Source organism: Carex rostrata, chromosome 26 (assembly GCF_964058835.1).
Source record: "Carex rostrata chromosome 26, lpCarRost1.2, whole genome shotgun sequence".
Classification (NCBI taxonomy): Eukaryota; Viridiplantae; Streptophyta; class Magnoliopsida; order Poales; family Cyperaceae; genus Carex; species Carex rostrata.
The window spans coordinates 5,328,025-5,354,984 of NC_135943.1; the positions used below are offsets into that span (position 1 = coordinate 5,328,025).

At 37.7% G+C, this 26,960-nt stretch overlaps 3 protein-coding genes and 1 pseudogene across 5 annotated transcripts; 2 read left to right on the plus strand and 2 right to left on the minus strand.

The window, feature by feature from the left end:
* Window positions 1–3,186: 3,186 nt before the first annotated feature.
* On the plus strand, window positions 3,187–11,705 carry LOC144544675 (mediator of RNA polymerase II transcription subunit 33A-like). 2 transcript variants are annotated; one of them, XM_078293229.1, is made up of 15 exons: window positions 3,187–3,521; window positions 3,774–3,884; window positions 4,017–4,234; window positions 4,554–4,680; window positions 4,981–5,261; window positions 5,613–5,704; window positions 5,871–6,213; window positions 6,327–6,537; window positions 6,636–6,750; window positions 6,866–7,027; window positions 7,483–8,101; window positions 8,438–8,644; window positions 9,339–9,677; window positions 10,035–10,840; window positions 11,286–11,705. In XM_078293229.1, exons 1-14 carry the CDS (start codon window positions 3,250–3,252, stop codon window positions 10,808–10,810), a joined length of 3,873 nt encoding a protein of 1,290 aa, XP_078149355.1. In that variant the 5' UTR covers window positions 3,187–3,249; the 3' UTR covers window positions 10,811–10,840; window positions 11,286–11,705. The 2 variants fall into 2 exon arrangements, with proteins under 2 accessions (XP_078149355.1, XP_078149356.1); XM_078293230.1 differs by lacking the exon at window positions 11,286–11,705 and having other exon boundaries at window positions 3,188–3,521; window positions 7,483–8,071; window positions 10,035–10,952.
* Window positions 11,706–15,375: 3,670 nt separating this feature from the next.
* On the plus strand, window positions 15,376–18,416 carry LOC144544677 (uncharacterized). Of its 2 annotated transcripts, XM_078293233.1 has the most exons (3): window positions 15,376–16,050; window positions 16,702–17,706; window positions 18,251–18,416. In XM_078293233.1, the coding sequence occupies exons 1-2, from the start codon at window positions 15,559–15,561 to the stop codon at window positions 17,662–17,664; spliced, it is 1,455 nt and encodes a 484-aa protein (XP_078149359.1). In that variant the 5' UTR covers window positions 15,376–15,558; the 3' UTR covers window positions 17,665–17,706; window positions 18,251–18,416. The 2 variants fall into 2 exon arrangements, with proteins under 2 accessions (XP_078149359.1, XP_078149358.1); XM_078293232.1 differs by lacking the exon at window positions 18,251–18,416 and having other exon boundaries at window positions 15,377–16,050; window positions 16,702–17,954.
* Window positions 18,417–18,670: 254 nt separating this feature from the next.
* LOC144544676 (receptor-like protein EIX2) lies at window positions 18,671–21,818 on the minus strand. Its single transcript, XM_078293231.1, has one exon. It carries the CDS (start codon window positions 21,766–21,768, stop codon window positions 18,814–18,816), a length of 2,955 nt encoding a protein of 984 aa, XP_078149357.1. The 5' UTR covers window positions 21,769–21,818; the 3' UTR covers window positions 18,671–18,813.
* Window positions 21,819–23,644: 1,826 nt separating this feature from the next.
* Window positions 23,645–26,516, minus strand: LOC144544130 (receptor-like protein EIX2; annotated as a pseudogene).
* Between the last annotated feature and the right edge of the window lie 444 nt (window positions 26,517–26,960).

Genomic DNA, 26,960 nt, shown 5'->3' on the forward strand with positions numbered 1-26,960 from the left:
TCATGTCCGTCCGATGATCGCATACCGTTATTTACAACACTGCTTATAATTTTTCATCCATCAATAAAAAAAAGAGGCTAAAAATGTTTAAGCACAGTTGTTAATGTTGTAAATTATATGTCATAGCACGTTATAATTTTTCAATTCTAATGTAGCTGAAGAATTAGGATTACCATCTCAATGATATGTATTATTTGAACTTATATGTGATTTTGAAAATGTAAGATACATATTTGACAAGGTGCCTTACTGTAATTAATTAATGTTGGATTATTTGGTGGTACAACTTTATAATAAAAAATGACCTTTTGATAATATAGAATCTAAATTGATAAACTTTTTAATATGAGATAAATCTGATACAATAAGTATGTTTTATTGTATTTCTACTGTGTAACCGATTATTTAAGAGTGCTGATAAGTTTGATTTAGTAAAAGGCTTGCTTATAAAACTACTATAATCTACTTTAGTTAGGTTTGGTGAGTCTTCTAAAAAAGAAACCCTCAAGTTCACAAAAAAAAAAAAAAAAATCATATAGCAATGAATTTCAAAATATATCACAGCTTGACTATGTTTAAGAAGAATTTAATACATTTCAACTTCACTATTTTTAGTAGAATTATAGTTCTATCTCAACTTGATTATATTTAAATATGCAAACAATAAATTTAGATAAGACTATCATCTGATAATAATCTCACCGGACTCACCAACCATGTAGCCTTATAAAATTCAGTGCTAAGTTAGGTCCATCAATGGTATTGCCTTTGGTTTGGGTGGAAGGTTGTGGAATTCGTATCCTCTGAGATATCTCAAATTTTGCGTGACTTTATGGAAAATCGCAACCGTTTAAATTCGTTCTGCACGAATCTCGAAGCACACATAATACTGAACTCCTACATCACCCCGAATAGGCACCGGACACGTCGGTCACGCAAAAGTTGAGATATCTCAGAGGATACGCACTCGAAGGTTGTGAGGAGTGAGGACAACCCTTTAGGTTGTGAGCTCTGATTTTATGTGTTGACGGCTGTGTTGCTTCTTATAATTTTTCGTCCATCAATAAAAAAAAAGAGGTTAAAAAATTTTAAGCACAGTTGTTAATGCTGTAAATTATATGTTGTAGAACATTGTAATGTTTCAATTCTAATGTAGCTTGAGAATTAGGGATTCAAATCTGTACCCTCCTATTCTTCAATCCGAACTATTTAAAATCGATCACACGGCTTCAATTACCTTTTATATATAGAGAGATTGACTAATATGCTTTCGGTAGCACTTCGGCCGAAGTGCTACCGGTCCAAATTTGAAATTTTAAAATTCAAAAAGTCGATTTGAATCGTTCTTCTTGTTCTCCATATTAATATGTGCTTGGCGACCAAATTTTATATTTTTGTGATTTTTTTTACTATATATTAAGTCACTTTGAAATCGCTGATCCAACGGTGGCTTAACAAAAAGTGCTACCGTTGGATCAGCGATTTTCAAAGTGGCTTAATAAATAGTAAAAAAATTCAGAAAAATGTAAAATTTGGTCTCCAAGCACATATTAATATGGAGAACAAGATGAACGGTTCAGATCGACTTTTTGAATTTTGAAATTTCAAATTTGGACCGGTAGCACTTCGGCCCATATGCTACCGAAAGCATATTAGTCAATCTCTCTCTCTCTCTCTCTCTCTCTCTATATATATATATATATATATATATATATATATATATATATATCAATATAGTTTATTAAAACAAATCAGATGTGATCGATTTTAAACGGTTTGGATTGAAGAATAGGAGGGTGCTCATTTTCTTAAGAAAATGAACATATTTGAATCCGAGAATTAGAATTAGCAACTCAATGATATATATTATTTGAACTTGTGTGACTTTTAAAATGTGAGATATATGTTTGATAAGATGCATAACTGTAATTATAAGGTACAACCTTTTTAATAAAAAAATGATATCTTTTGATAATGTAGAATCTTAAATGATAATTTTTTAATACGAGATAAATATGATACAATAAGTATATCTTATTTTGTTATATTTCTACTGTGTAATTAATTATTTAAGAGTGCTGATAATTACATAGACATTTTAGTCCATAACTCGTAAATTAGTTAGAGCACAACAAATTATTTGTGCATCAATTCAATTTGATACAATGAAATATATATTTTAATATTTCATTGTATTCTACACATGTAATTGATTATTTAAGAGTGTTGATAATTATAAGACATTTCGTTCTTAATTAGCGAACCAATTATATTGCAATATATTATTCTTCATGAGTAGAACTAGGGTGTTCTTAAGTTCACCAAGTCTCTTGGTGAACTTAAATCTAAAACCCGTCAAATCAGCTTTAAACGACGAATCTGAACCGCTGAAACCCAGTGTACATGTAAAAAAAAATAATTTTGCTCAGAGTCAAGTGATCAAAAAACGTTCAGAAAATTAATGCATTAAAATTAATTTATTAACTATCTAATTTTGACCGCTTGACTTTATACTAAATTAATTCGAATATTTACAATTTTCATATGTAGACTCATCACTTGTAAGATAGACAGATTTCAATGGTTCAGATTCATCATTTAAAATCGATTTGATGAGTTTTAGACTTGAGTTCACCAAAAATCTTGGTGAACTTAAGAACACTCTAGCTCTACTCTCATTTTTTATATGTCAATGTAAACCCTACATAAATTTAATTTTGTACTTGATATGATATAATTTCACACTCATTGTGTTCCTGACAGTAATTATTACTCATTCTTTATGAAGAGATTATCTATAATACTACTATTATGAAGTCATCATTATTAAAAAAATGTTCCGATTAGTATTTAAGTTAGACCCTTGTGCTATTCATAGCATCCAAGCCTAACTCTTTAAGTAATATCTTTTATCTTCATTAATTTTTTTTGTTCAATATAAACTTATAATGACAACGTTTAAACACGGTAAATGATTGGTTAAAACAATATCAAGAAATTGAATCTTTCTGCTAACTGCTATATAAACACGATCAATATCTCCACTTCAGTCTGCCAGTATTCAGAAAAGATTTCAGCTGCATAAAACAGCAAAAAAGCAGCGCCACAGAAGATCCCGACCAACTCTAAGGTTGGTGAACGATCGCGCCACTCGCTGCTCTTTACTTCACTTTAACACCAGTACACCACACCAATTTCATTTCACAAACGACCTGCCAACTTTCGGACTTCCTCTCCAGTGCCTAAGCAATGGAGACGCCCGGTCCGGCGTGGAACTGGGTGGCGGAGTACACAAATGACGCACAGAAAGAAGGCCTGGAGGCCGTGGAATGGGTAACTCACGTCGCGGCGGCTCTTTCGGTCTGTGGCCCGGCGCCGGTGTGGTCGCCGGAGCTTGCGCAGCTGCTCGCGTCACATCTCTGTTCGGGAGAACACGTGGCATGCGCTTGGAAGTATACGGAGAGAGCTCTTGCTTGTGGTCTCGCCTCTCCTATGCTTCTCTTCTCTCTCATTTCTGAAAGGTTAAAAACACTCCTTCTCTCTGTCTCTCTTATCTTTGTCACCTTTTGTTGAACAGAGACAGTCGTGCTATTTGACCGCTAGCACTGTACCAAAACCCATTATTGCAATTGGAATGTTGGAATTACAATGATTTTGACCAAGTATTGTGCAATTGTTCGTGATAGCTTAGGATTGTGTGTTATGGCACTGCAATCGAAATAATTAGTTAGTGGTTTGTTTACTGTTTGTAATATTTTTGGGAAATTGTACAGGATTATTCGAAATCGATTGTTAAGGCCTTCAGCATATAGGCTATACTTGGAACTCTTACTCAGACATGGATTTTCTTTTCCTTCTGAAATTAAAGGACCAAACTTTAGAAGGTACAATTTTTTGCTCGTTTTTTTGTTTTGCTTTAGCTCGTCTGTTGTGGATACCTGCATTCCTTATCTGCTAAAACCTTTGTCATTTCCTGAATTAGTAAAGACTAAAGAGATTTAATTTGTGTTATTCAGGACAATGGTGTTGATAGATGATGCAATTCAACTATGTGACACATTTGTTTCTGAAGCATGCGAGGCTGGCATTTTTGTCATGCAATACGTGCTCTGCATTACTTGGCAGCTAGTTGATGCTATATTAGATGATGAAGGCCTATTGGAGCTTACAACTGAGAAAATGTCTCAATGGCCCCTGAGGCCATATGATGGCAGGATTTCTGAAGGGACATTAGGTAACAACTAATAGTTACATTTACTCTTGTTGGAGTACCTGTTGTGCAACTGTTGATGGTTATGCATGTCACTAGTACTCACACTGGTACCACATGTAATTTTCTTTTGGTTTTGAATAGTTGGATGTTAGCCTAATTTCTGTTTAATTGCATATTTGTGTCTTAATTGAGACTTGACATAGTTGTGAAACTGCTCAACACACTGGGATCTGATGGCATGGAATTGGTACATGATACTGTGGATATATGATCTTTGCACAAGACATTTTACCTATATTCTATAGAACTAAGTGACTAACTTAGTGTGATGTTATAATAGGCGAACAAAGAACAGAAAATTTTGAGAGGCTAAGGAAGACAAACACTTCCTTTGCAGTTGAGATCATCAGGCATTTCCTTTCTCACAAAGTAATTTCTCGCCTCCTTTCATTGGCACGCGAAAGCATGTATGTGTATATTTAACTTTTGTTAATGTTCTTTTCTAAAGTTATGTTTCAGCTGGTTGCTTGTTGTCTTACTTTTGTCTTCCAATTGATAGGGTCACCTGATACACTAAGAGTTTCTCAAGTTCTCTGGCCTTGTTCCTATATAGCATTTAGCCTGCCTAAGACATTAACTATGCTGGAAAAAAACATAAAAAAAATGAGATATGACTCGTAAGAGTATGAACTGGTCAGAGCTTTGCCTGATTGGCCTAGCATCTAAACTGATGTTGTTGTTTCTTCACTTGTTCTTATGTTCCATAGGCCTTCTCAATGGGGATCTTTCATCGAGCACTTGCACCTTCTCACAACAAATTCATTTTCATTAAGGGGTTCAACAATATCACTCGAGGTTGTTAAACACTGGATATGCGACAATCACAACCAGTTTCAAGTTTTGAAACCTAAGATACATAACAAATGCTATAGAATGGCACAAGCACCTGGTGTGAGTAGCTCAACTTCGTGGATCCCAATTGATATGTATCTCGAAGACTGTGTTGATGGCTCGGTTACTGCTACCAATTCAATTGAAATCTTAAGTGGTACTGTTTCGATTCCTATTTTATACTTTGTTCTGTGTGAATCAGATCTATTGCTTCACAAGGAATCAGTGACATACCATTATCTCCAAACAAAACAGGTTTTCTCTGGTCAATTGATACATTTGAAGGCTTATAACAATTTAAAATGTTGTACAGTTACCTAATTAATTTTCTAGTTGAATTTATTCTTTTCCCGACAGTATCATGTACTCTATTACAAGTCTTGTCTATGGAGCAAATCATTCATTGATGTTTGAATTATTGCTTAAGCTTTGCTGTGTTTTTGAAAAGAAATTGTTGCTTTATCACGTCGGTGACCCACTTAACAAACATAACATACAATTTTTGTAGGTTTGGTGAAAGCTCTTCATGCAGTTAATTGTTCTGCATGGCATGATGCTTTCTTAGCCCTGTGGATTGCATCCCTCCGCCTTGTACAGAGAGTAAGATGTTGTGCTACTTCTTAACACCTGTATCACATGGTGCCACCATTGCCTTCTTAATTATTGTTTTGATATGTAATATCTAATTCTTTTGGCTTAGTTGGTCCCGTAATTGAGATACAATGTCCACAACACAGCTCTAAATTGAGTAAATTCTGCAACACAGGAAAGAGAGCCAGTTGAGGGACCTGTGCCTCGTCTAGACACACGGCTATGCATGCTTCTATCCATAACCACACTTGCAATTGCCAATATTATAGAAGAAGATGGAGCCCCTCCAGAACCAGCAAACCTTTGTGAACCGAAAGCAAACTCCGCTGCCAGAAGAAGCCACTTAGTCGCTAGCTTACAGGCCTTGGGCGATTATGAGAGTTTACTCGTACCTCCTCCTTCAGTTGTATCTGCAGCAAATCAGGCAGCTTCTAAGGCTATCATGTTTGTTTCAGGACATAATGGTGCTAATAGGTATATGGATGGTGCAAATTTGCATGAGAGGGGGATAAACTGTTGTAAGTTTGTTTCAAACAAATCATTATTCAGTTGTGCTTTACTAATCCTTTTTGTCGTTGTATATTTTTGCATATTTTGTCTTATATCCTTGTTGTCATTCTTTCTTGTTCAGATGGAAATATGTGGCACTTGATTGTTGAGTCTTGTATTTCACGAAACTTACTGGATACATCTGCTTACTTCTGGCCTGGTTATGTGAAAGGTCATCTCAGTCAGATTCCTCATACCATGCCAAGCCAAATACCAGGTTGGTCTACTTTTATGAGAGGCGCTCCTCTGAACCAATCAATGGTTAATGCTCTAGCCAGTAATCCTGCCTCGAGGTGTGTGCTTCTTGCTTTTAGGAAGTAGATTTCAAATTTAATTAATTATTATTGGAAAAACAAACAACACTGAGTCAAGTTCATGGTCTTGTTGAAAGCTTAGCAGAGCTGAAGAAGATATATGAAGCGGCTATCAATGGGTCAGATGATGACAAGATTTCTGCTGCTACTGTTCTTTGTGGGGCCACTTTGATCTCAGGATGGAACATTCAGGTGCGGAAACAATCTTTGTTCTTTATATACAGAAACCCAAATAAACGCCAACACAATGTCTGTTTAGAATTTTGGATTGATTGAACATTGATACTACTAATTTCATAAATGCCAGGAACATACTGTAAATTTTGTAGTCAAGCTGCTCTCACCTCCAGTCCCGGACGATTACTCTGAGATTGACAGCCATTTGATAAATCATGGGGCCATGCTAAACGCTATTCTTACTGGAATTTCATCTGTTGACTGTGTCCAAGTGTTTTCTTTTCATGGCATGGTAATCCAAAAAACTAAATGCAATTTTTTGTCGTTGTATTTTTCTTATCTTTAAATTAGCTAAGCACTAGAAAGTAGAACCTTGTTAGAAATATAATTCAGGAAATCATGCTTCCCTGTACTAACATGTACTTTCTCAAGCACCAACTTGCAAAACAATATAACCATAGTTTAATTCTCCAGGAATGAATTAACCATCAATGTGCCACTAACCATTGATTGTAGTTAATTTTATATCAGTTAGGCCATCAGTTATTAAATAAGCAGATAATTGACCCTCTGCTATGCAACCAAGCTGAGAAAGATGCAAGGATTTGATTACATTGGTGCCCAAATTTTTATCTGACCTCCCACAAAATCATGTTTTTAGACACATGGTTAAGAAATTAATTGATTTTGTTGCCTCTGAAATAAAAATAATCATTCTGATTTTCTTTAAATTTTGCACATTCCCAGGTTCCGGAACTAGCAGCAGCTCTCATGGCAATTTGTGAAGTATTCGGCTCATGTTCTCCTACCATCTCATGGACCCTCAAAACTGGTGAAGAAATCTCAGTTCACACCGTTTTCTCCAGTGCTTTTATTCTCTTAATGCGGCTGTGGAAATTTAATCATCCTCCTCTCGAATATTGCATAATGGGTGAAGCTGCCCCAGTTGGGTCACAACTTACCCCTGAATATCTTCTCCTATTGAGAAATAGTAAAAGTAATCATTCCAAGCAAAGATCAGCTGATCCAATCTTTGTTGATTATTTTCCAAAGTTGAAATTGTGGTATAGACTGCACCAAGCTTGTTTGGCATCAACTCTCTCTGGTCTTGAGCATGGGACCCCAGTGCATAGAAATGTGGACTCGCTTTTGAATATGATGTTTAGAAAGATAAATAGAGGAGGGAATCAATCATTTGTGTCCGGAAGCAGTAGCTTGAGTAGTAGTTCAGTTACAGGAAGTGAGGATTTGTGTTCATGGCCTAAGTTGCCTGCTTGGGATATAATGGAGGCGGTACCATTTGTTGTTGACGCAACACTTACTGCTTGTTCGCATGGTAGGCTATCTCCGCGTGAACTGGCTACAGGTATGGTTAATTTCATTATAATTCAGATCATTTTACTGAAGGACCACATATAAACTAAAATCATATGAAATTTAAAAATAGAAAATGATACACTGAAACATAGCTGATGTAGGAATTGAGAACTAATAAATACCATGACTGTTAAACCCTTTATGCAAGTCAGAGGATTGTACCAAAAGTAAAAATAAAAAAAGATTAAATAGTATTCTCTACAGAGAAGGGTATATCTGTAAAAAACTGGCTAATAGTTTGGCATGAATTATGTAGCACTCTTAAGAAACATATCTCATTTCGATGTCTTAGATTTTTTTAATTTTTCCTTTTCTCTGACTGTAGGTCTTAAAGAGCTAGCTGATTACCTCCCAGCATCCCTTGCATCTATAATAAGCTATTTCTCGGCAGAAGTCACTCGTGGGGTCTGGAAGCCGGCATTTATGAATGGAACTGACTGGCCAAGCCCTGCTGCAAATCTATCTTTGGTCGAAGAGCAGATCAAGAAGATTGTGGGTGCCACTGGGGTTGATGTTCCTAGCCTTGTCGCAGGTATTTGTAAGGATTGTCTATCCATTTACTGGCGGTATGTTGTTGAGGATTATTACAACTGTGCACCGACATACTTTCCAACTTAAAGCATTGTGTGAAGATTCTTAGGTGTTTAATTGATTAATATTAGAAGGATTACTGATCTAAGACATCTATGTTGGCCTGAAAAGATGCACCTCAGACTCTGTAAAGTTTGGTCATGCCTGAAACAAGGCCGGATAAGATATAGCTGGACCATGTGCATGTTTTATTTTATATTTTATTGTATTTATTTATTTTGGGAGGTTTTGGGGGGGGGGGGGGGGGTAAGTGTTATATCCAATGGTGATATAAATGTAACAACCACGTCAAAGCATAAATGCAACTAGGGGGTCAAAATAGAACTATTCTTGCACTTAGAGAGGGTCAAATATGAACTTTAACAAATTTCCTACATCGCAGCAAAATGCAACATATACAAATTTTTGATATAAGAACAGAATGGGGGACATTGACCCCCATTTGTGTTACTTAGATCCGCATATCTATGGCTGATAGCCAACCAACTGTGATAAATGTGGTTAGTATCAGAATCTGGTATTGTAATGCTTATCTGTGTCATTCCAGATAATTGTAACAGAAAACCATGCTTTCATGCATTCGATCACTTGAAGCAATGTTAATTTGGTTTCATCACATATTATCTGATTTATAGGTGCAAGCTCTCCAGCAACACTTCCCTTACCCTTGGCAGCTTTTGTTAGCCTTACCATCACCTACAAGCTTGACAATGCATCACAACTCTTTCTCAATTTGGCCGGCCCCGCGCTGGAGAACCTCGCTGCGAGTTGTCCCTGGCCAAGCATGCCGATAGTTGCAGCTCTGTGGACACAAAAGGTGAAGCGGTGGACTGATTTCCTAATCTTCTCCGCTTCTCGCACTGTATTTCATCACAACAATGATGCTGTTGTGCAGCTTCTGCGCAGCTGCTTTGCAACAACTCTTGGGTTTTCTGGCTCATCACCTGGCACTGGTGGAGTTGGAAGCCTTCTAGGTAATTGAGCAATATATGCATATTTCCTTAACAACATGTGCAATTCATCATTTGGAGTCATTGGAATTTGAAAATCCAGCTCAGAATTTTCCATTTTGGGACCTACAAGATGTAGTTGATTTCTGAAGGTATCAAGTATTTTCTTGATTAAAGTATGACAATGGAGCTAGCATCAGGTCTTCTTAGTCCATGATTTTTTTTTGAGTGAACTCCTTGGTCCATGTTACCTCTTAAATTGATTCCCACATGTCAAACAGGTTGACGAGGATCATACACTGCTAACATGCATTTGAAAAATGGTTCTTAAAAGAATCCTGATTTGTTTCCTAACATGCTCAATAAAATGTGTTAATATAGGTCATGGATTTGGATCTCATTTCTCGGGCGGTCTCTCACCGGTTGCACCTGGCATCCTCTACCTCCGAATATTTAGATGTATAAAAGACTGCGTAATTCTCGCTGAAGAAATCCTCTCTCTCCTCATGCTCTCGGTCAAAGAGATAGCTGATACTGTCATGCCAAGAGAATACACGTCAAACCAACTAAAATCAAAATTGAAAAGCAAGAATCGAGCTCGGTATGGCCAAGCCTCTCTCCATGCTGCCATGGCGCGGGTCAAAGATGCGGCTGCTCTTGGTGCAACCATTGTGTGGCTCTCTGGGGGATCTGGCTTGGTACAGTCTCTGATCCAAGAGATGCTTCCCTCATGGTTTCTCTCAGTGCATGATTTAGACCAGGGAGAAAGAGGGGGAATAGTGTACAGGTTAGGTGGCCACGTGTTATCGTATCTAGTAGTTTATTCTGGCATGTTTGCATGGGGCTTTGATTCAACACCACTGTCAAAGAGAAGAAAGAGGGTCATGAAGGCGCATTTTGAATTTTTGGGACGTGCATTGGATGGTAAGATAACAATTGGGTGTGATATGGTTATCTGGCGTGCATATGTGTTGGGATTTCTAGGGTTAGTGGTGGAATGCACGCCTTGTTGGGTGCTGGATGTGGATGTGAATAGGTTGAAGCAGGTCTGTGATGGGTTGAAGAGGTGGAATGAGGATGCCCTTGCTCTGGCTTTGCTAAGGAGGGGTGGAAAGGAAGCCATGGGAGCAGCTTCTGAGCTTATTTTGACTAGTTGATAGTGTGCTGTTTTGCTATAGTGATACCAGGTATTCCGAAATTTTTATACATAGGAAAATAAAAAATAAAAATATTAAAAATAAGAAATATCGTGTGGGAATTTGAAAAATGAGAAGGCAGTAGGGCCCATGGCGTTCCGCAACTGTGAAAAAAAATGAAATTTTTTTTTTTCATAAGTGGAACCCCATGGGGGTAACCCAATCCAAAAAACGAAAAAAAAAGAAAAAAAAAAGTGGGATGGTATGGGGCAACCCAACTCAGGACAGGAAGAAAAAAAAGTGAGATGCTATGGGACAACCTAATCCAGGAAATGAAAGATTCTTCCCTCTCAATCTGGGGAACTTTTTTTTTTCATTTTTAAAAGTGGGATACCATGGTTTGTTACTGCCTTATCATTTTTAAAATTCCTACATGAAATTTCTTATTTTTAATATTTTTATTTTTTATTTTCTTATGAATAAAAGTTTCGGCCAGGTATTGGTAATTTGGCACAGTACTAGTGCACTGTTTTACAATGGTGACTTGAGTTTGCCATGAGGAACGGGTTAATTATGAAAAGAATCGTGTGTAGCTTTTGGATTTCATATTGGGCCCTCTTGTTGGATATGATTAGTTAGCCTGATTAGGTTGTATAATATGCAGCTTGGTTTGTAGTTAGTTAGAAAACCGCATCGAAAGTTTTCAGGCTTTTGATAGCTCCAATCCTTGTAGTTAGATAACATAGCTAATGTAATTCTAGTTATGTATATGCAGTGGATTTACGGAGGGTCATAGGAAATGATTACAGTTTATTTTTTATGAAGAATAATTATAGCTTATTATTAGGTTTTTTTTTTTTTTTTTCTGTTGTGATGTATATAATTGTGTTTCTGCAATTTTGTTTTGCACAAACAACTATAATATGCCATCCCTCTTAAGGTTTAAGCTGATGTTTCAAGGAATAGTTTTATACTGTATTTGAGAATTGAAATATGCCATCAATCTATATTTTTTTCTTATATACAAGAGAGTGCTGTTTCACTTTTTCGATGGGCTTATTTATACGAGGGATCTACTTACACTCCTTTTTAATGATATCTGATTAGACTCTACATTTTTAAAATTCAAACAGTCAATCTAAACTGTTAAACATGATGGATATATTAAATGTGCTTGCAGATCAAATTTTACATTTCTTTGAATTTTTTTACTATTTATTAAAATTGGTGCAAAAATTCAATAGTATGAAATTAACGATTTTGTAAAATATTCATGTTGAATGGTTTGAATTGACTGTTTGAACTTTGAAAATTTTGAAAATATAGAGTGTAATTCGGTGTCACAATAAAGAGTGTTTGAACTTTGAAAATTTTAAAAATATAGAATGTAATTTGGTGTCACAATAAAGAGTGTAGGTAGATCCCTCCTTTATTTATGTAATGTTAATCACTTGTACAAATGAGTAGAAGTGTAGAACAGCCGACTCCGGAGCAGTACTTTTATGGGCTTAATTCGAAATTTTTATTTGTCTTTTGTGCATTTTAGTATATATAGATTTTAAAATTCGGCAGTTCGAACTTAAGTCTTTTAAAATAGTCGATTAAACAAGGTTTAAATTAATTGAATGGATTTGAACTATTGGCAATTAAAGTTTTAGAAGAAAAAAAATCAACATATGTTGATGATTAAACGGATTATTAACATATTATATTATTACATAACTTCTATGGGAAAAGTTATGAATTCAAAACTCACATAAATCTTTTTTATTACATAAATTTAAAAGTATGTTGGGTAGCTTGATTTCACCCCCACAATCTCTAAAAAAATAAATAAATAACATATTACATTGTTATGCTTAGAATTTGTATCTTTAACATCTAAAATTTCAATTTTTGGACAAGAGGCTATTCTTTGAATTGAATGCATGTTGATCCGGAAATAAATCTGCTATGATCCCAAAGGTGTGCTCCACACGAGTGGAACCGAGGGAAAAGGAAGGGAGAAACACGGGCGGAGGGGAGATTTTATCGGGTCAGTGGTTCATCTTGCTCCACAAGAAGAGAAATGGAGAGAGCGGAGGAGAAGTGCAGAGGAGAACGCTATGTGGAATTTTGATGAAATTCTTCACTTTCAAATCGGAGTGGAGATGAGGTGAAATAACATTGTTCTCTTCTCTTTTCTTTCCATTAATGACAATTTCTTTCGTTGTTGTAAAGCACAGCTTAAGGAGGGTGTTCGGCAAGCGTCACAGGCTTAAAATTTAAGCTGCACTAAGGAGCACCCATTCGACAATAAAGTTGAAGAATCACTTTAAGCTTGGCAAATTGCTTAAGCCATGTAGAACTATGACTTAAAATCTTGAGCAAGCTTAAAAAAAATGAGCAAAAGGAGCACTAAGAAAGTAATTTTAAGCTTAATAAAAGAGCACCCGTTCAGTGAGCTTAAGACTCCTTAGAACACTAAAAAACACTAAGGAGGTCTAAGCCATGGTTGCCGTACACTACCAAGGAGATTGTAAGTCCTCTTATTTTAAAGGGAGCATCTAGCTATCCCCCCGTAACAATCCCCCATTTCATCCCCCAGTCATTAACTACTTCAATAACTACTAACTACCTAGGGGGACCACTTACTATTTGGGGACCACATAATATTTGAAATATTTTACAACTGGCGCGCGCAAGTATTCATCTATAATATATCAAGTATTCATCTATAACACATCAAGTATTTATACATAATATATCAAATATTTTTTTAAAAAAGCTGGACACGTTTTTAGAGGTGAGATTTTTTTTCTTCATTCAATCTAATCAATATTTCTGATGATCGGTGAGGAATTTTGCAAATCTAAAACCACGAATGTTTTTGACATAATTTTATCTTTAAAATGAGATCCATGATAATATACTTTCGAGTTGTCCGTTGTACAAGTATTCATCCTTATCGAGAAAGTATTCATCATCGTCGTGCAAATGCAAATATAGAAACTGGACACATCACTCATCCATCTTTTACACGTTTTTAGAGGTGGTTTTTTTTCTCCGTTCAATATAACCAATATTTCTGACGATCTATGAGGAATTTTGCAAATCTAAAACCACGAACATTTTCTACACAATTTTATCTTTCAAATGAGATCCATGATGACATACTTTCGAGTTGTTCGTTGCACAAGTATTCATCTCTTATCGAGAAAGTATTAATCCTCATCGTGTAAGTGTAAATATAAAAACTGGACACATCACTCATCTATTTTTTTACATGTTTTTAGAGGTGGGTTTTTTTTTCTCCGTTCAATCTAACCAATATTTCTGACGATCTGGGAAGAATTTTGCAAATCTAAAACCACGAATGTTTTCTACACAATTTTATCTTTCAAATGAGATCCATGATGACATACTTTCGAGTTGTTTGTTGCACAAATATTAATATCTTGTCACGCAAGCATTCATACATAAGATATTAAGTATTCATTTATACACATTGAAGTATTCATCTCTAAGACATCAAGTATTCATTCATATATCTCTATTTTTTTTTTCAAAATTTGTTTTTATGTCATTTGTTTAATACGCAGTGGCCTAATTCATCATTAATAAAGCTTTGTTCTTTGCAAAACTCGCTACTTCATGAGGAATGAGAACATAAACATGAAAAAGATTAATTGCATATACATATACAAAACTATTTTGATACGATCGACAGTGACGGATCTGACCCGGTAAAGATGTGTTCTAGTATTCATTCAAATACATTGAAGTATTCATTCATACACATTGAAGTATTCATTCCTGGCAGAGGCGTACTTGATTGGGATGGAGTGACGGATGATCTCCGGCAAAACGTTCGCTAGAGCAGGAGCAGCAAGCATAGAGGGAAAAAACCGATGCGAAAGTGTAAGAGGGAGGGAGCTTATTGTATTTATCATTTCGAGGTGGGAGAGGGAGGGGAGCTTATCAATGGAAAAACGGAAGTGGAGGAGGAGGTGGGATGCGGAGGTGGGAGAGGGAGGTAGAGGCGGAGTTGAGGTGAGGTGAAGGTGAGAGAGGGAGGTGGGAGAGGGAGGCGAAGGCGGAGGTGGGAGAAAAAGATGGAGGTGAAAGAGAAAAATAGAGGTGGAAGAGAAGGGAGAAAGAGGAAAGAAGTAAAGATTGTTAGAAATAGTAGTTATAGTTATAGTTAAAATAGAAAGTTAGTTGGGGAATGAAATGGAGAATGGATAGGTGGAGATATTATAATTATCCTATTTTAAATCCAAACTTCTGGTTTTGAGTTGTACGAATTTATAGAAAAGTTATCTTTATATACGAATCTCAAAATAAATGAAAAGTTAGATTTAGAATAATGTGACCCTACAATTTCCTTGGGATCGTAACAGATCTATTTCCATGTGGATACTGGACACTTGAACAGAAATTTGACTGACTTTGGATTCTTTGTTTCACTGGCTGAAATGCCGTAAGGTATCGTACGTGTACTGGACTATAAAAAATGAAGCTTTCAGGGCATATTCACAAATCACAAGGAAGCAGACAAGTCATTCGTACTTGATTATACAGTACCAAACTCCTCCGACAAAGGCAAATTCTTCATAAACTAAATATATTTAATTGATTCTCCATTTCTCCTCCAATTTGAGCGTTGGTGCCTTGGTGGGTGGTTCGGTTTTGGCCCCTCTAGCCTGTTGCTTCAGTGCGTAAAGCAGATCTCTTGCTGCTCCTCTCCTTTCCCTTGCAAACCCTAATTCTTTCCCAAATCAAGTACCATGAACTTCTTCTTCGGGTCGGTTTTCTCTACCGAGCCAGACCCCGACGACGAAGAAGAAAACGCCACCTCCCCGGAACAAGATGAACCAGACGAAACAGCCGCAGCTGCCTCCGCCGCGGCCGCCGCCACGATGGATTTCTTCAAAACAGTCTTCTCCACCTCCACGGATCCACGTGAAGAAGAAGATCAAGGTGAAGACGAAGAAGAACAACCATCAAATCAGGAGCAGAATCAGCAAAGAGGGGAAGCACAAGAAGGGGAGGAAGAAGAAGAAGAAGAAGAAGAAGAAGGGGTTTCGACTGGAGCATGGGGTTTGGGATTTGGAGGGTTGATAAAGACAATTGCGTCTAGATCGGAGACGGTTATCAAAGATTTGGAGGAGTTTGGGCATGGACTAAAAGCTGAGAGTGAGGTGCTTAAAGATGTGGCTTCTCGTGCACTGGATGTTGGGGCTTCGGCTGCTCAGGAGAAACTCGAGTCTATGGGCCAGGTAAAGATTATGTTTGCCAACTTGTATATGTGTTGTTACTGGCACAAACTAGCAACCACAGTTTCAATTAGTGATCTGATTTTAGTGAATTGGTGTTTCCTTTTTTGAATTGACTAGTAAGGTGGTATGATTTTAGTGAATTAGATTACTACAATGTTAGTACCAGAGAGTCTTATTCTTCCTACAAGTGGTATGGTTATGAACTTATGATACTAATTTTGTTTCTGATCTGTTCTGCCAAGGTCCTATGTGATCTATTAGTGCCACAGGATTCCACTGGTGCCACATCAATTCTGCACTGTTTCATGTCTGCTGTGTAGTGTTACAGCCATGGTTGTTACTACTTGCTAGTACCTTGCCAGTCAATTTTAGATTAGTGAAGGATTGTGTAGATATTGTAGCAGTAGAATCCCGGTTCTACTCGTACCAAATCATTATCAGGTACTTGTGTACTACACAGCATGGTAGTGTATAATGTTTGACTATGCTTAATCAAATCTGCCACTGCAACTTTTCTAAGTAAACAGCCACTGGTAGTGTATAATGTTTGACTATGCTTAATCAAATCTGCCACTGCAACTTTTCTAAGTAAACAGCCACTACTTAAAATATTTTTTAGTTTGCTAACATCTGTTCTTTTGCCACTTTTAGGCAGTAGATGACATCGGGGACACCATAAGACGAGGCACTGTTGAGATAATATCACAAAGCAAAGAAGCTCTCCTCACCCTTGATTCCCCTTCTCCCTCTGATCCCCCCTCTGACTCTGAGTCAAACTCCCGACCCTCCTCAGCCTCCACACTTCCCATCATTTCACGGTACACCCGCTTTGAGGCCCAGCTTATCGCTGCCCGTTCTGACCCTGCCACCTTTGCTGAACCTCCTGAGGACCCCCAGGACTTTGCCAAATGGCAGTCTGGATTCAAGTTGGAGGAGAGAAAAGACGAGATTGACAGCTTGTTGAAGGAGAACTCACAGTTAGATGTATTTTTGGAGAAATTGGTGCCAAGCTTGGTGGATGAGGAGACATTCTGGAGTCGATATTTTTATAAAATTGGGAAGATAAAGCAGGCTGAGGATGCCAGGGCTAAAATTGTAAAAATGGCAGTTGCAGGAGATGAAGAGGAGGATCTTAGCTGGGAGGTGGAGGAAGAAGAAGAAGAAGAAAAGGTAGGAGAGAAAGAAATGTTGCCAAAGGAAGAAGAAAAGAAGGACAATGTTAGAGAACAGGTTACCCATGGTGAGATGGAAACCCAAGATGTGAAGTCAGTTACTTCCAAAGGGATAGAGGAAAGACAGACAGTCGATACATCAAAAGAAGAGTCAAATGGAGATAGTAATGGAGAATCAAATGGAGAGGAAATGGCATCGAAAAGTAGTGATTTCTCAGTAATTTCAAGCAGGCCATCTGTGCCAGGTGAGGAGGAAGAGGATCTTGGGTGGGAGGCGATAGAGGAAGGGGGAGAAAGTGAGGATAAGAAAGGGAACTTAGCAGATCCTGGTTCAAGTTCTGGTTCAGGCTCTGTTGCCAAAGAAGAGGATTTGCGAAAAAGGTTGAGTGCAACAACAGATCAAGAGGAAGATGAGTTGAGTTGGGATATTGAGGATGAATAGGAAGTGAAGCCTTCTTGCAAGACTTAAGAATTAAATTTGAGGGTATGGATATTTTACTGTTGTCGTGTTCATTGGAATTGACAGGAAATATAAAAGGGTTACTTGTGTAGATTTGTAATTTCCTGTATTTTGCAATGGCAGTTCCTATCTTTTAATTTAGAGAACTAATATGGAGTTGTTTGGGTGCAGAACTGTCATACTACAAGTCAACAGACAACCCCTAAGCTATCATCTTAGCATGCCATTGTAGTTATGTGAAAGTGTGTTGAAAGCCTTAAACATTAGAAAAATTATTATGGCTTGGAATGAAGCAATGTTTATGATGATTGCAATTTGGATTTAAAGATAGTTTTAGATGCCTGCTGTGACAAAAAACCATATTTTGAGGAGTATTGTCACAATATTCATTATAATTGTTGCTTTGAAGCAAACCAATATTTTTTAATGCTGTGCAACACATGAAGTGATCCCTAGTACACTGGTCGCTATTAAACCCACACTGTTGACTTTTAATTTCACGAAAAAGGAAAGACTAAATAAAGTGAAGTGAATTGGTGTTGAACTGAATTGGAACTGCATTGGTCAGGTCAGGCACTGGTGTGGATCAGTACAAGGTGGCCCAGGACTCCAATTGTAGACTATTGCATATTGATTGGGGATGAAGGCCTGTTCTTTTTTTTTTTTCTTTTTCTTTTTGTAAGTAAAGGTTGGAGAGTCAAGCCATCCATCTGTTTAATATTCACAAGAAATATATAGATTTCAAATTTGCCACTAGACAAGGTTGGTTCTGGAAGGCCTTGCTTAAACATTAAAACACTACCCATTAGTGCCTCTGCTGATTAATACATGTGCCAGCTGAGTACACAGCATAAAATTTATAAAAGTTGAAATTACCTGCAAAACTCCCATTATTCCGTTAGTTTTCTTCTCACATAGAGGTCAGGAGACCTGGGTGGTCAATCTGTACCAGTTAAATAATTGCAAGTTTATAAATTTAATACTGGAATAGTTCCACATTACAACTTTAACCATTCAGTGGAAGCTACAACAAGAACAAAGAGCAGCAACAAAGGACTAGCAACAGTAATAACAAAATGAAAATCAGAACACAGTTATAGCGCTTCTAAAATGTATATGCTCTAGCATATTTCATATGTTATTGCCATCGCTCGTGCATTTTTCGGCCTTCAACTTTCTCACCTTTATTGCAACCAGAACATAGAGCTTATCATATGCTCTATCCATCTCCCAGAAAAATGCCCATCTCCATTCCTTCTTGAACAAAAGCACACACCATGTTACCCACAAGCCGAATAAATATCCTGCACCAATGCCGATATATAACCACAACATCTCTTTGTCACTGCCTTTGTTCTCCTCTTCACTTCCTAAGGGTGGCGGAATTGGCCTTACAGCACAATCAGGTAAAGGAAAACCACATAAATACTGATTCCCTGTATATGCAGATGGATCAGTAAAAGTGCTCAGCTGATTTCCGGAGGGAATTTTTCCTGATAGATTGTTGTATGATAGGTTGAGATAGCTAAGAAAGGTTAAATTGGTGAGACTTTCTGGTATTGGCCCAGTGAGATTGTTTCTTGAGAGATCTAGAGATTCTATTCTTTGCATAAACCCGAAGTTGCTTGTAATCCCTCCTCTGAGTTGGTTTCCTGAGAGGTTCAAGCTCAACAAGCCATAAAGACTGGTCACCTCAGTTGGAATACTCCCAGTTAAACTATTTTCAGAAAAGTCCAAGGATGAAACAAGTGGGAGTAAATTGCTATAAGGATCGGATCTGTTTTTTATGGCCAAAATCATCTTCTCCTTGTAGTTTTCAATCTGGTCGAAGAACTGTCTACCACTGGGGATTTCCTTCATTGCCGTCAGGTTACCAACACTTTGTGGGACATGACCTGATAGATTATTGTGAGAGAGATCTAGTATTTGAAGAGAAGCTAGCGATGATAGCTCGTGTGGTATACTGCCAATGAATTTGTTCCTCTGTAGGCTCAGGATTCTCAGTTTTGATAGATTAACTCCTACCCAGGATGGAATTTCACCTGTGAGCTTGTTGTTGCCAAAATCAACGGTTATCAAATTATGACAATTCATCAATGATTTTGGGAGGTGTCCATGTAATTCATTGTTGCTCAAATGTAGGGAAATGATTGAAGACACTGAGCAAATTGTATCAGGAATCTTGCCAGTGATATTGTTGCTTGAGAAATCCAAAATTTTCAGGCTCAAGTTTGGTTTCCAACAATTCAAAATTTTACCAGAAAATTTGTTTCTTGAGAGATCTAAGCCTTTTAAGTTATCCATTTCACAGAATTTTGCAGGTACTTCACCTGTTATTCTGTTATTGGAAAGAGATAGGAAGTTTAGTTTAGGCATCACATCACCAATTTTTGATGGAATCTGTCCAGAAAACAAGTTATTTGACAAGTCGACGGCGCCCTTGCAATAAGGAAATAATGGTACGGGCCCCTGGAGAAGGTTCGAGCTCAAGTCAATAACCACATATTCTGAAGAGTTCACTCTTATTAGAGTTGGAACTTCTCCACAAATTTGGTTATGTGAGAGATCTAAGTGGGAAATTTTTTCTGAGAGGTGCCAAAACCATTTTGGTATAGAATCTGTTATCTCGCTATACGACATATCAAGCCAAGAGTAGTTGAATTGATTCCTAAGCCACTGAGGGAATTTTGGACCCAACTTACAAGAACCCAATCTAATTGTCTCCAATTGGAATGGAGGAACCCAATCATTGCTTATTACCACAGACAATTTGTTCAAGGATATGTCTAGGTACTTCAAGCTTTTCAGATTGGCAAAATGCAACTCGGTCATAGTACCTTCCAAAAAATTGCTGGACATATCAAGATAAGCCAGGCTCGAGAGGTTCCCAAAATTGCTCGGAATGGTTCCGCTCAAATTATTTGCAGCAATGTATAGAAGTTCAAGTGACTTCAGACTGCCTAGGCCAGCGGGTATTGACCCGATGATATGGTTCTCATACAATTCAAGTGTTCTAAGGTTCAAGAGCTCTCCTAACCATTCAGGCAATGCTCCCTGAATTTGGTTTCCTCCTAGGTCTAGGTTCTCTATAGTGTTTTTGCTACAACCATTTGTGATACCTTTGAACATTGATAGTTCACCGGTTATATTCATCCGTGACAAGTATAGTGATTGCAATTTACAAAGCCCTTGCAAATGTTGTGGGAACCCACCTCCTTCAACGTATGTGTTGAAAGAAAGATCGATAAATCTTAGGGAACTCATATTATCAACAACATATGGTATCTTAACCGGAAAATAATTGCCCCCGAGATCAAGAATCTCAAGAGTGGTTATGTTAAATAACCACATTGGCAAGCTAGAATTGAAGTAGTTGTAAGATAGATCAAGTGTAGAAAGAGAGGAAAAGTTGGCCTTTGAGAGAAATGTTGGAATTGTATTATCCAAGAAAATGCATTGGGACAGGTGCAACTTGGTCAATGAAGGAAGCATGCAAAGTGATCCTAGTAACGTACCGAACTTCTCGTTGAAGCTCAAGAAGCTTAGATCAAGGCACTTGAGAGAGTTGAGATTTTCAATCCACCCCGAATCTTCGACACTCAAATAAGCATTGTTCGAGAGGTCTAGGCAGCGCAAGGTAGACAAGTTTCCAAGATGTGAAGGAACATTTCCCTCGAAGCCGGCGGCAGAAAGGTTAAGGTATATTAGTCTTGGAAAAGTGCCGAAGAAGGTGGGGATAGGGATATCCTCAAAGTCATTAAAGCTGAGGTCAAGGTGAGCCAGGAAGTCAACTTGGAGCAGAGAGGTGCTGATTTGGCCTCCTATGGCCCACGAATCATCTTCACCTGCCGGGTTGTGAAGGTCGAGTTTTACCACACGAGCGGGCTTGTTTGTGTTGCATGTGACGCCTTGCCAGGAGCAGCATTTGTCCCCGGTCCAAGAGGAGAGCCGATTGCGCGGATCGGTGAGACCCCTCTTGAAGGCTAAAAGAGATTGTGAGTCTTCCTCTGAGCAAGAGTTTAGTTGTTTGTTTTGAATGAGGAGCACAGCTAATAAAATAATGAGTTTGTAGTATAGATAGGCCATTATGCAAGCATTTGATTTGTGAACTAAAAAGTAGTCTCTAAATGTATATCTTTAGATATATAGAGGCCTCATGAGTTGTGAAGACTAAAGAGAGGAGACCTTGGCTGGCTAGTCACTGTTAAGTAACGCGTTATTTTTCCTAATTTTTCCTCAAACAAAAAAAAAAAGAAGAAGCAACGCGTTCTCTCATCTCCATTAAAAAGAAACTTCAGAACTTGTGATTTGTCAAGATTACATGATTCTTGACAAATCACAAGTCTTAGATGATGCTACAGTATTTATTTTAATTTGTAGTGCTGGTACTTGCTTAATTGAGCGCAGATTGCGAAGAGATATAGTATAGAGTGTTGTTGACTGATATCTCCATTGTCATAAGGAATGGAGAGGAACCGAAAGAATTGGAAGTCTTTCTCTTGATTGGCTGTTGACTCAAGTCTCGGGCAAATTGACGCGTACTCCACGCAAGATAAAGACACAGTACTAATTAAATGATGATCGATTGATCGGGCAAATTTAAACATTAGTCTAGCACAAAATCACGATTTTTTTTTTCACTAGAAAAGTAAACCAGGATATAAATAAAAAAATTGAAGGAAAAGTGGAAAATAGGACTGATCGGTGATCCTTGATTGTATATGTTTTGTTCTCATTCGAAATGATAAATGATCCAGTTCAGGGGATTTTGTTTGCTTAATTTTTATTTTATTTTGGTGATTACATGGGCCGGCCCGTTTGCTTAATTTCTCTCCTTTCTGTACATAACTTGTCTAGTACGTGGGCCTTATCAAAGAAGGGGACGGTTCAATGGATCCATATCCCCTAAAGTAACCCAATACTTTAAATACTACAAGTCGACAAACAACCCCTAAGCTATAATCGTAGCATGCCATTGTACTTTGTGTGAGTGTGTTGAAAGGCTTAAACATTAGAAAAATTATTAGTTTTTTATTTTTTGAAAATTTGGCAGTGACTATCAAGAAAATAAAAAAAGAGTTATTAGTTATGGCGTGGAATGAAGCAATGTTTATGATGATTGCAATTCGAATTTGAAGGTAATTTTAGATGCCTGCTGTGACAAACTTACAATCATATTTTCAATGTTCATTATAAATGTTGTTTTGAAGCAAACCAATATTTTAAATGTTGCGCAACACATGTAGTGATTTCTAGTACACTGGTCGCTATTAAACCTATACTGTTGAGTTTTAATTTCTCGCAAAAGAAAAAGACTAAATGAAGTGAAGTGAATTGGAACTGGATCTGTCAGGTCAGGCACTGGTATGGATCCGTACAAGGTGGCCCAGGGCTCCAATTGTAGACTATTTCATATCAATTGGCAATGAAGGCCAGCCTCTTTTTTTTTTTTTTTTTCCCCAAGTAAAGATTGGAAGTCAAGCTATCCAAAATGTTTAATACTCATAAGGAATCTCCTATTTAGATTTCAAACTTGTGATCCCTTATATGGAGAGTATGCAACTAGACGAAAGGTTAGTTCTTGAAGATCTTCCTTGCTTAAACATTAAAACACTACCCAATGGTGCCTTTGCTGATTAATACATGTGCCAGCTGAGTACACTGCATAAACTTTGTAAAAGTTGAAATGACCTTCAAAATTCCCATTATTCCATTAGTTTTCTTCCCATATGGGTTCAGGAGCCCTGGGTGCTCTATCTGCAACATAAATTGGTAAGTTCGTCTGGTTATTTTATTACAAGTTGATACATTTAATACTGGAGTAGTCCCACATTACAACTTTAACCATTCAGTGGGAAGTTACAACAACAACAACAACAACAAAGAGCAACAACAAATAACAACAAAATGAAAATCAGAAAACAATTATAGGGCTTCTTAAATATATACGCTCTAGCATATTTCATATGTTTTCATCATCCCTCACGAATTTTTGGCCCTTCAACTTTCTCACCTTTATTGCAACCAGAACATAGAGCTTATCATATGCTCTATCCATCTTCCGGAAAAATGCCCATCTCCATTCCTTCTTGAACAAAAGCACACCCCATGTTAGCCATAAGCCTAATAAATATCCTGCGGCAATGCCGACATATAACCACAACATCTCTTTGTCACTTCTTTTGTTCTCCTCTTCATTTCCCAAGGATGGCGGGATTGGCATTATAGCACAATCCAAATCGTAATCACATAAATACTGATTCCCCATATAATCAATTCGAAAACCATACAAAGACTTCTGGAGTAATTCTGAGGGAACTCTTCCTGATAGATTGTTGTATGATAGGTTGAGATCGCTAATAAAGTTCAAATTGGCGAGACTCTCTGGTATTGGGCCAGTGAGATGGTTTCTTGATAGATCTAGAAATTCTATTCTTTGCATAAAGCCGAAGTTGCTTGTAATCGCCCCTCCAAGTTGGTTTCCTGAGAGGTTCAAGCTCAACAAGCCATAAAGACTGGTCACCTCAGATGGTATACTCCCAGTTAAACTATTTTCAGAGAGGTCCAAGGATGAAAAAAGTGGGAGTAGTTTTCTAGGAATGTTGGATCTTCTTTTTATGGCCAAAATAATGTTCTCCTTGTAGCTTTCAATTTGGTTGAAGTATTCTATACCCCTGGGGATTTCCTTCATCGCCGTCAGGTTACCAACACTTTGTGGGACATGACCTGATAGATTATTGTGAGAGAGATCTAGATTTTGAAGAGAAGTTAACCTTGATAGCTCATTTGGTACACTGCCAGTGAACTTGTTCCTCGGTAGGCTCAGGATTCTCAGTTTTGATAGATTAACTCCTAACCAGGATGGAATTTCACTTGTGAGCTTGTTGTTGCCAAAATCAACTGTTATCAAATGATGGCAATTCTTCAATGATTTTGGGAGGTGTCCATATAATTCATTGTTGCTCAAATGTAGAGAAATGATTGAAGACGCTGTGCAAATTGTATCAGGAATCTTGCCAGTGATATTGTTGCTTGAGAAATCCAAAATTTTCAGGCTTAAGTTTGGTTTCCAACAATTCAAAATTTCACCAGACAACATGTTTCTTGAGAGATCTAAGCCTTCCAACTTATCCATTTCACAGAATTTTGCAGGTAATTCACCTGTTATGATGTTATTGGAGAAAGATAGGAATCTTAGTTTAGGCATCACGTCACCAATTTTTGATGGAATCTGTCCAGAAAACAAGTTATTTGACAAGTCAATGGCGCCCTCGCAATAAGGAAATAATGGTATGGCCCCCTGGAGAAGGTTCGAGCTCAAGTCAATAACCACATTTTCTGAAGAGTTCACTCTTGTCAGGGTTGGAACTTCTCCACAAATTTGGTTATGTGAGAGATCTAAGTGGAAATTTTTTTCTGAGAGGTGCCAAAACCATTTTGGTATAGAATCTGTTATCTTGCTATATGACATATCAAGCCAAGAGTAGTTGAATTGATTCCTAAGCCACTGAGGGAATTTTGGACCCAACTTACAAGAACCCAATCTAATTGTCTCCAATTGGAAAGGAGGAAGCCAATCATAGCTTATTTCCATAGTCAATTTGTTCAAGGAAATGTCTAGGTACTTCAAGGTTTTCAGATTAGCAAAATGCAACTCGGTTATAGTACCTTCCAAAGAATTGTTGGAAATATCAAGATAAGCCAGGCTCTTAAGACTACCTAGGCCAGCGGGTATTGACCCGGTGATATGATTCTCATACAATTCAAGTGTTCTAAGGTTCGAGAGCTCTTTCAACCATTCAGGCAATGCTCCCTGAATTTGGTTTCCTCCTAGGTCTAGGTTCTCTATAGTGTTTTTGCTACAACCATTTGTGATACCTTTGAACATTGACAGTTCACCGGTTATATTCATCCGTGACAAGTATAGTGATTGCAAATGTTGTGGGAACCCACCTCCTTCAACATATGTGTTGAAAGAAAGATCAATATATCTTAGGGAACTCATATTATCAACAACATATGGTATCTTAACAGGAAAATAATTGCCCCCGAGATCAAGAATCTCAAGAGTGGTTATGTTAAATAACCACATTGGCAAGCTAGAATTGAAGTAGTTGTAAGATAGATCAAGGGTAGAAAGAGAGGAAAAGTTGGTCTTTGAGAGAAATGTTGGAATTGTATTATCCAAGAAAATGCATTGGGACAGGTGCAACTTGGTCAACGAAGGAAGCATGTGAAGTGATCCTAGTAAGTAGTAACGTACCGAACTTGATGTTGAAGCTCAAGTAGCTTAGATCAAGGCACTTGAGAGAGTTGAGATTTTCAATCCACCCCGAATCTTCGACACTCAAATAAGCATTGTTCGAGAGGTCTAGGCAGCGCAAGGTAGACAAGTTTCCAAGATGTGAAGGAACATTTCCCTCGAAGCCAGTGGCAGAAAGGTTAAGGTACATTAGTCTTGGAAAAGAGCCAAAGAAGGTGGGGATAGGGACATCCTCAAAGTCATTGAAGCTGATGTCAAGGTAGGCCAGGAAGTCGACTTGGAGCAGAGAGGTGCTGATGTGGCCTCCTAGAGCCCACGAATCATCATCACCTGCCGGGTTGTGAAGGTCGAGTTTTACCACACGAGCGGGCTTGTTTGTGTTGCACGTGACGCCTTGCCAGGAGCAGCATTTGTCCCCGGTCCAAGAGGAGAGCCGATTGCGCGGGTCGGTGAGACCCCTCTTGAAGGATAAAAGAGATTGTAAGTCTTCCTCTGAGCAAGAGTTTAGTTGTTTGTTTTGAATGAGGAGCACAACTAATAAAATAATGAGTTTGTAGTATAGATAGGCCATTGTGCAAGCATTTGATTTGTGAACTAAAAAGTAGTATAAATGTATATCTTTAGTAGAGGTCTCATGAGTTGTGAAGACTAAAGAGAGGAGACCTTGGCTAGCTAGTCACTGTCAAGTAACGCGTTCTCTCATCTCCATTAAAAAGAAAATTCACAACTTGTGATTTGTCAAGATTACATGATTCTTGACAAATCACAAGTCTTAAATGATGCCACAGTATTTATTTTAATTTGTAGTGCTGATACTTGCTTAATTGAGCGTAGGTTGCATAGAGATGTATATATAGTTTTAAGAGTGTTGTTGATTGATATCTCCATTGTCACAAGGAATGGAGAGGAGCCGAAAGAATTGGAAGTCTTTCTCTTGATTGGCTGTTGACTCAAGTCTTGGGCAAATTGGCGCGTACTCCTCGCAAGATAAAGACACAATACTAATTAAATGATG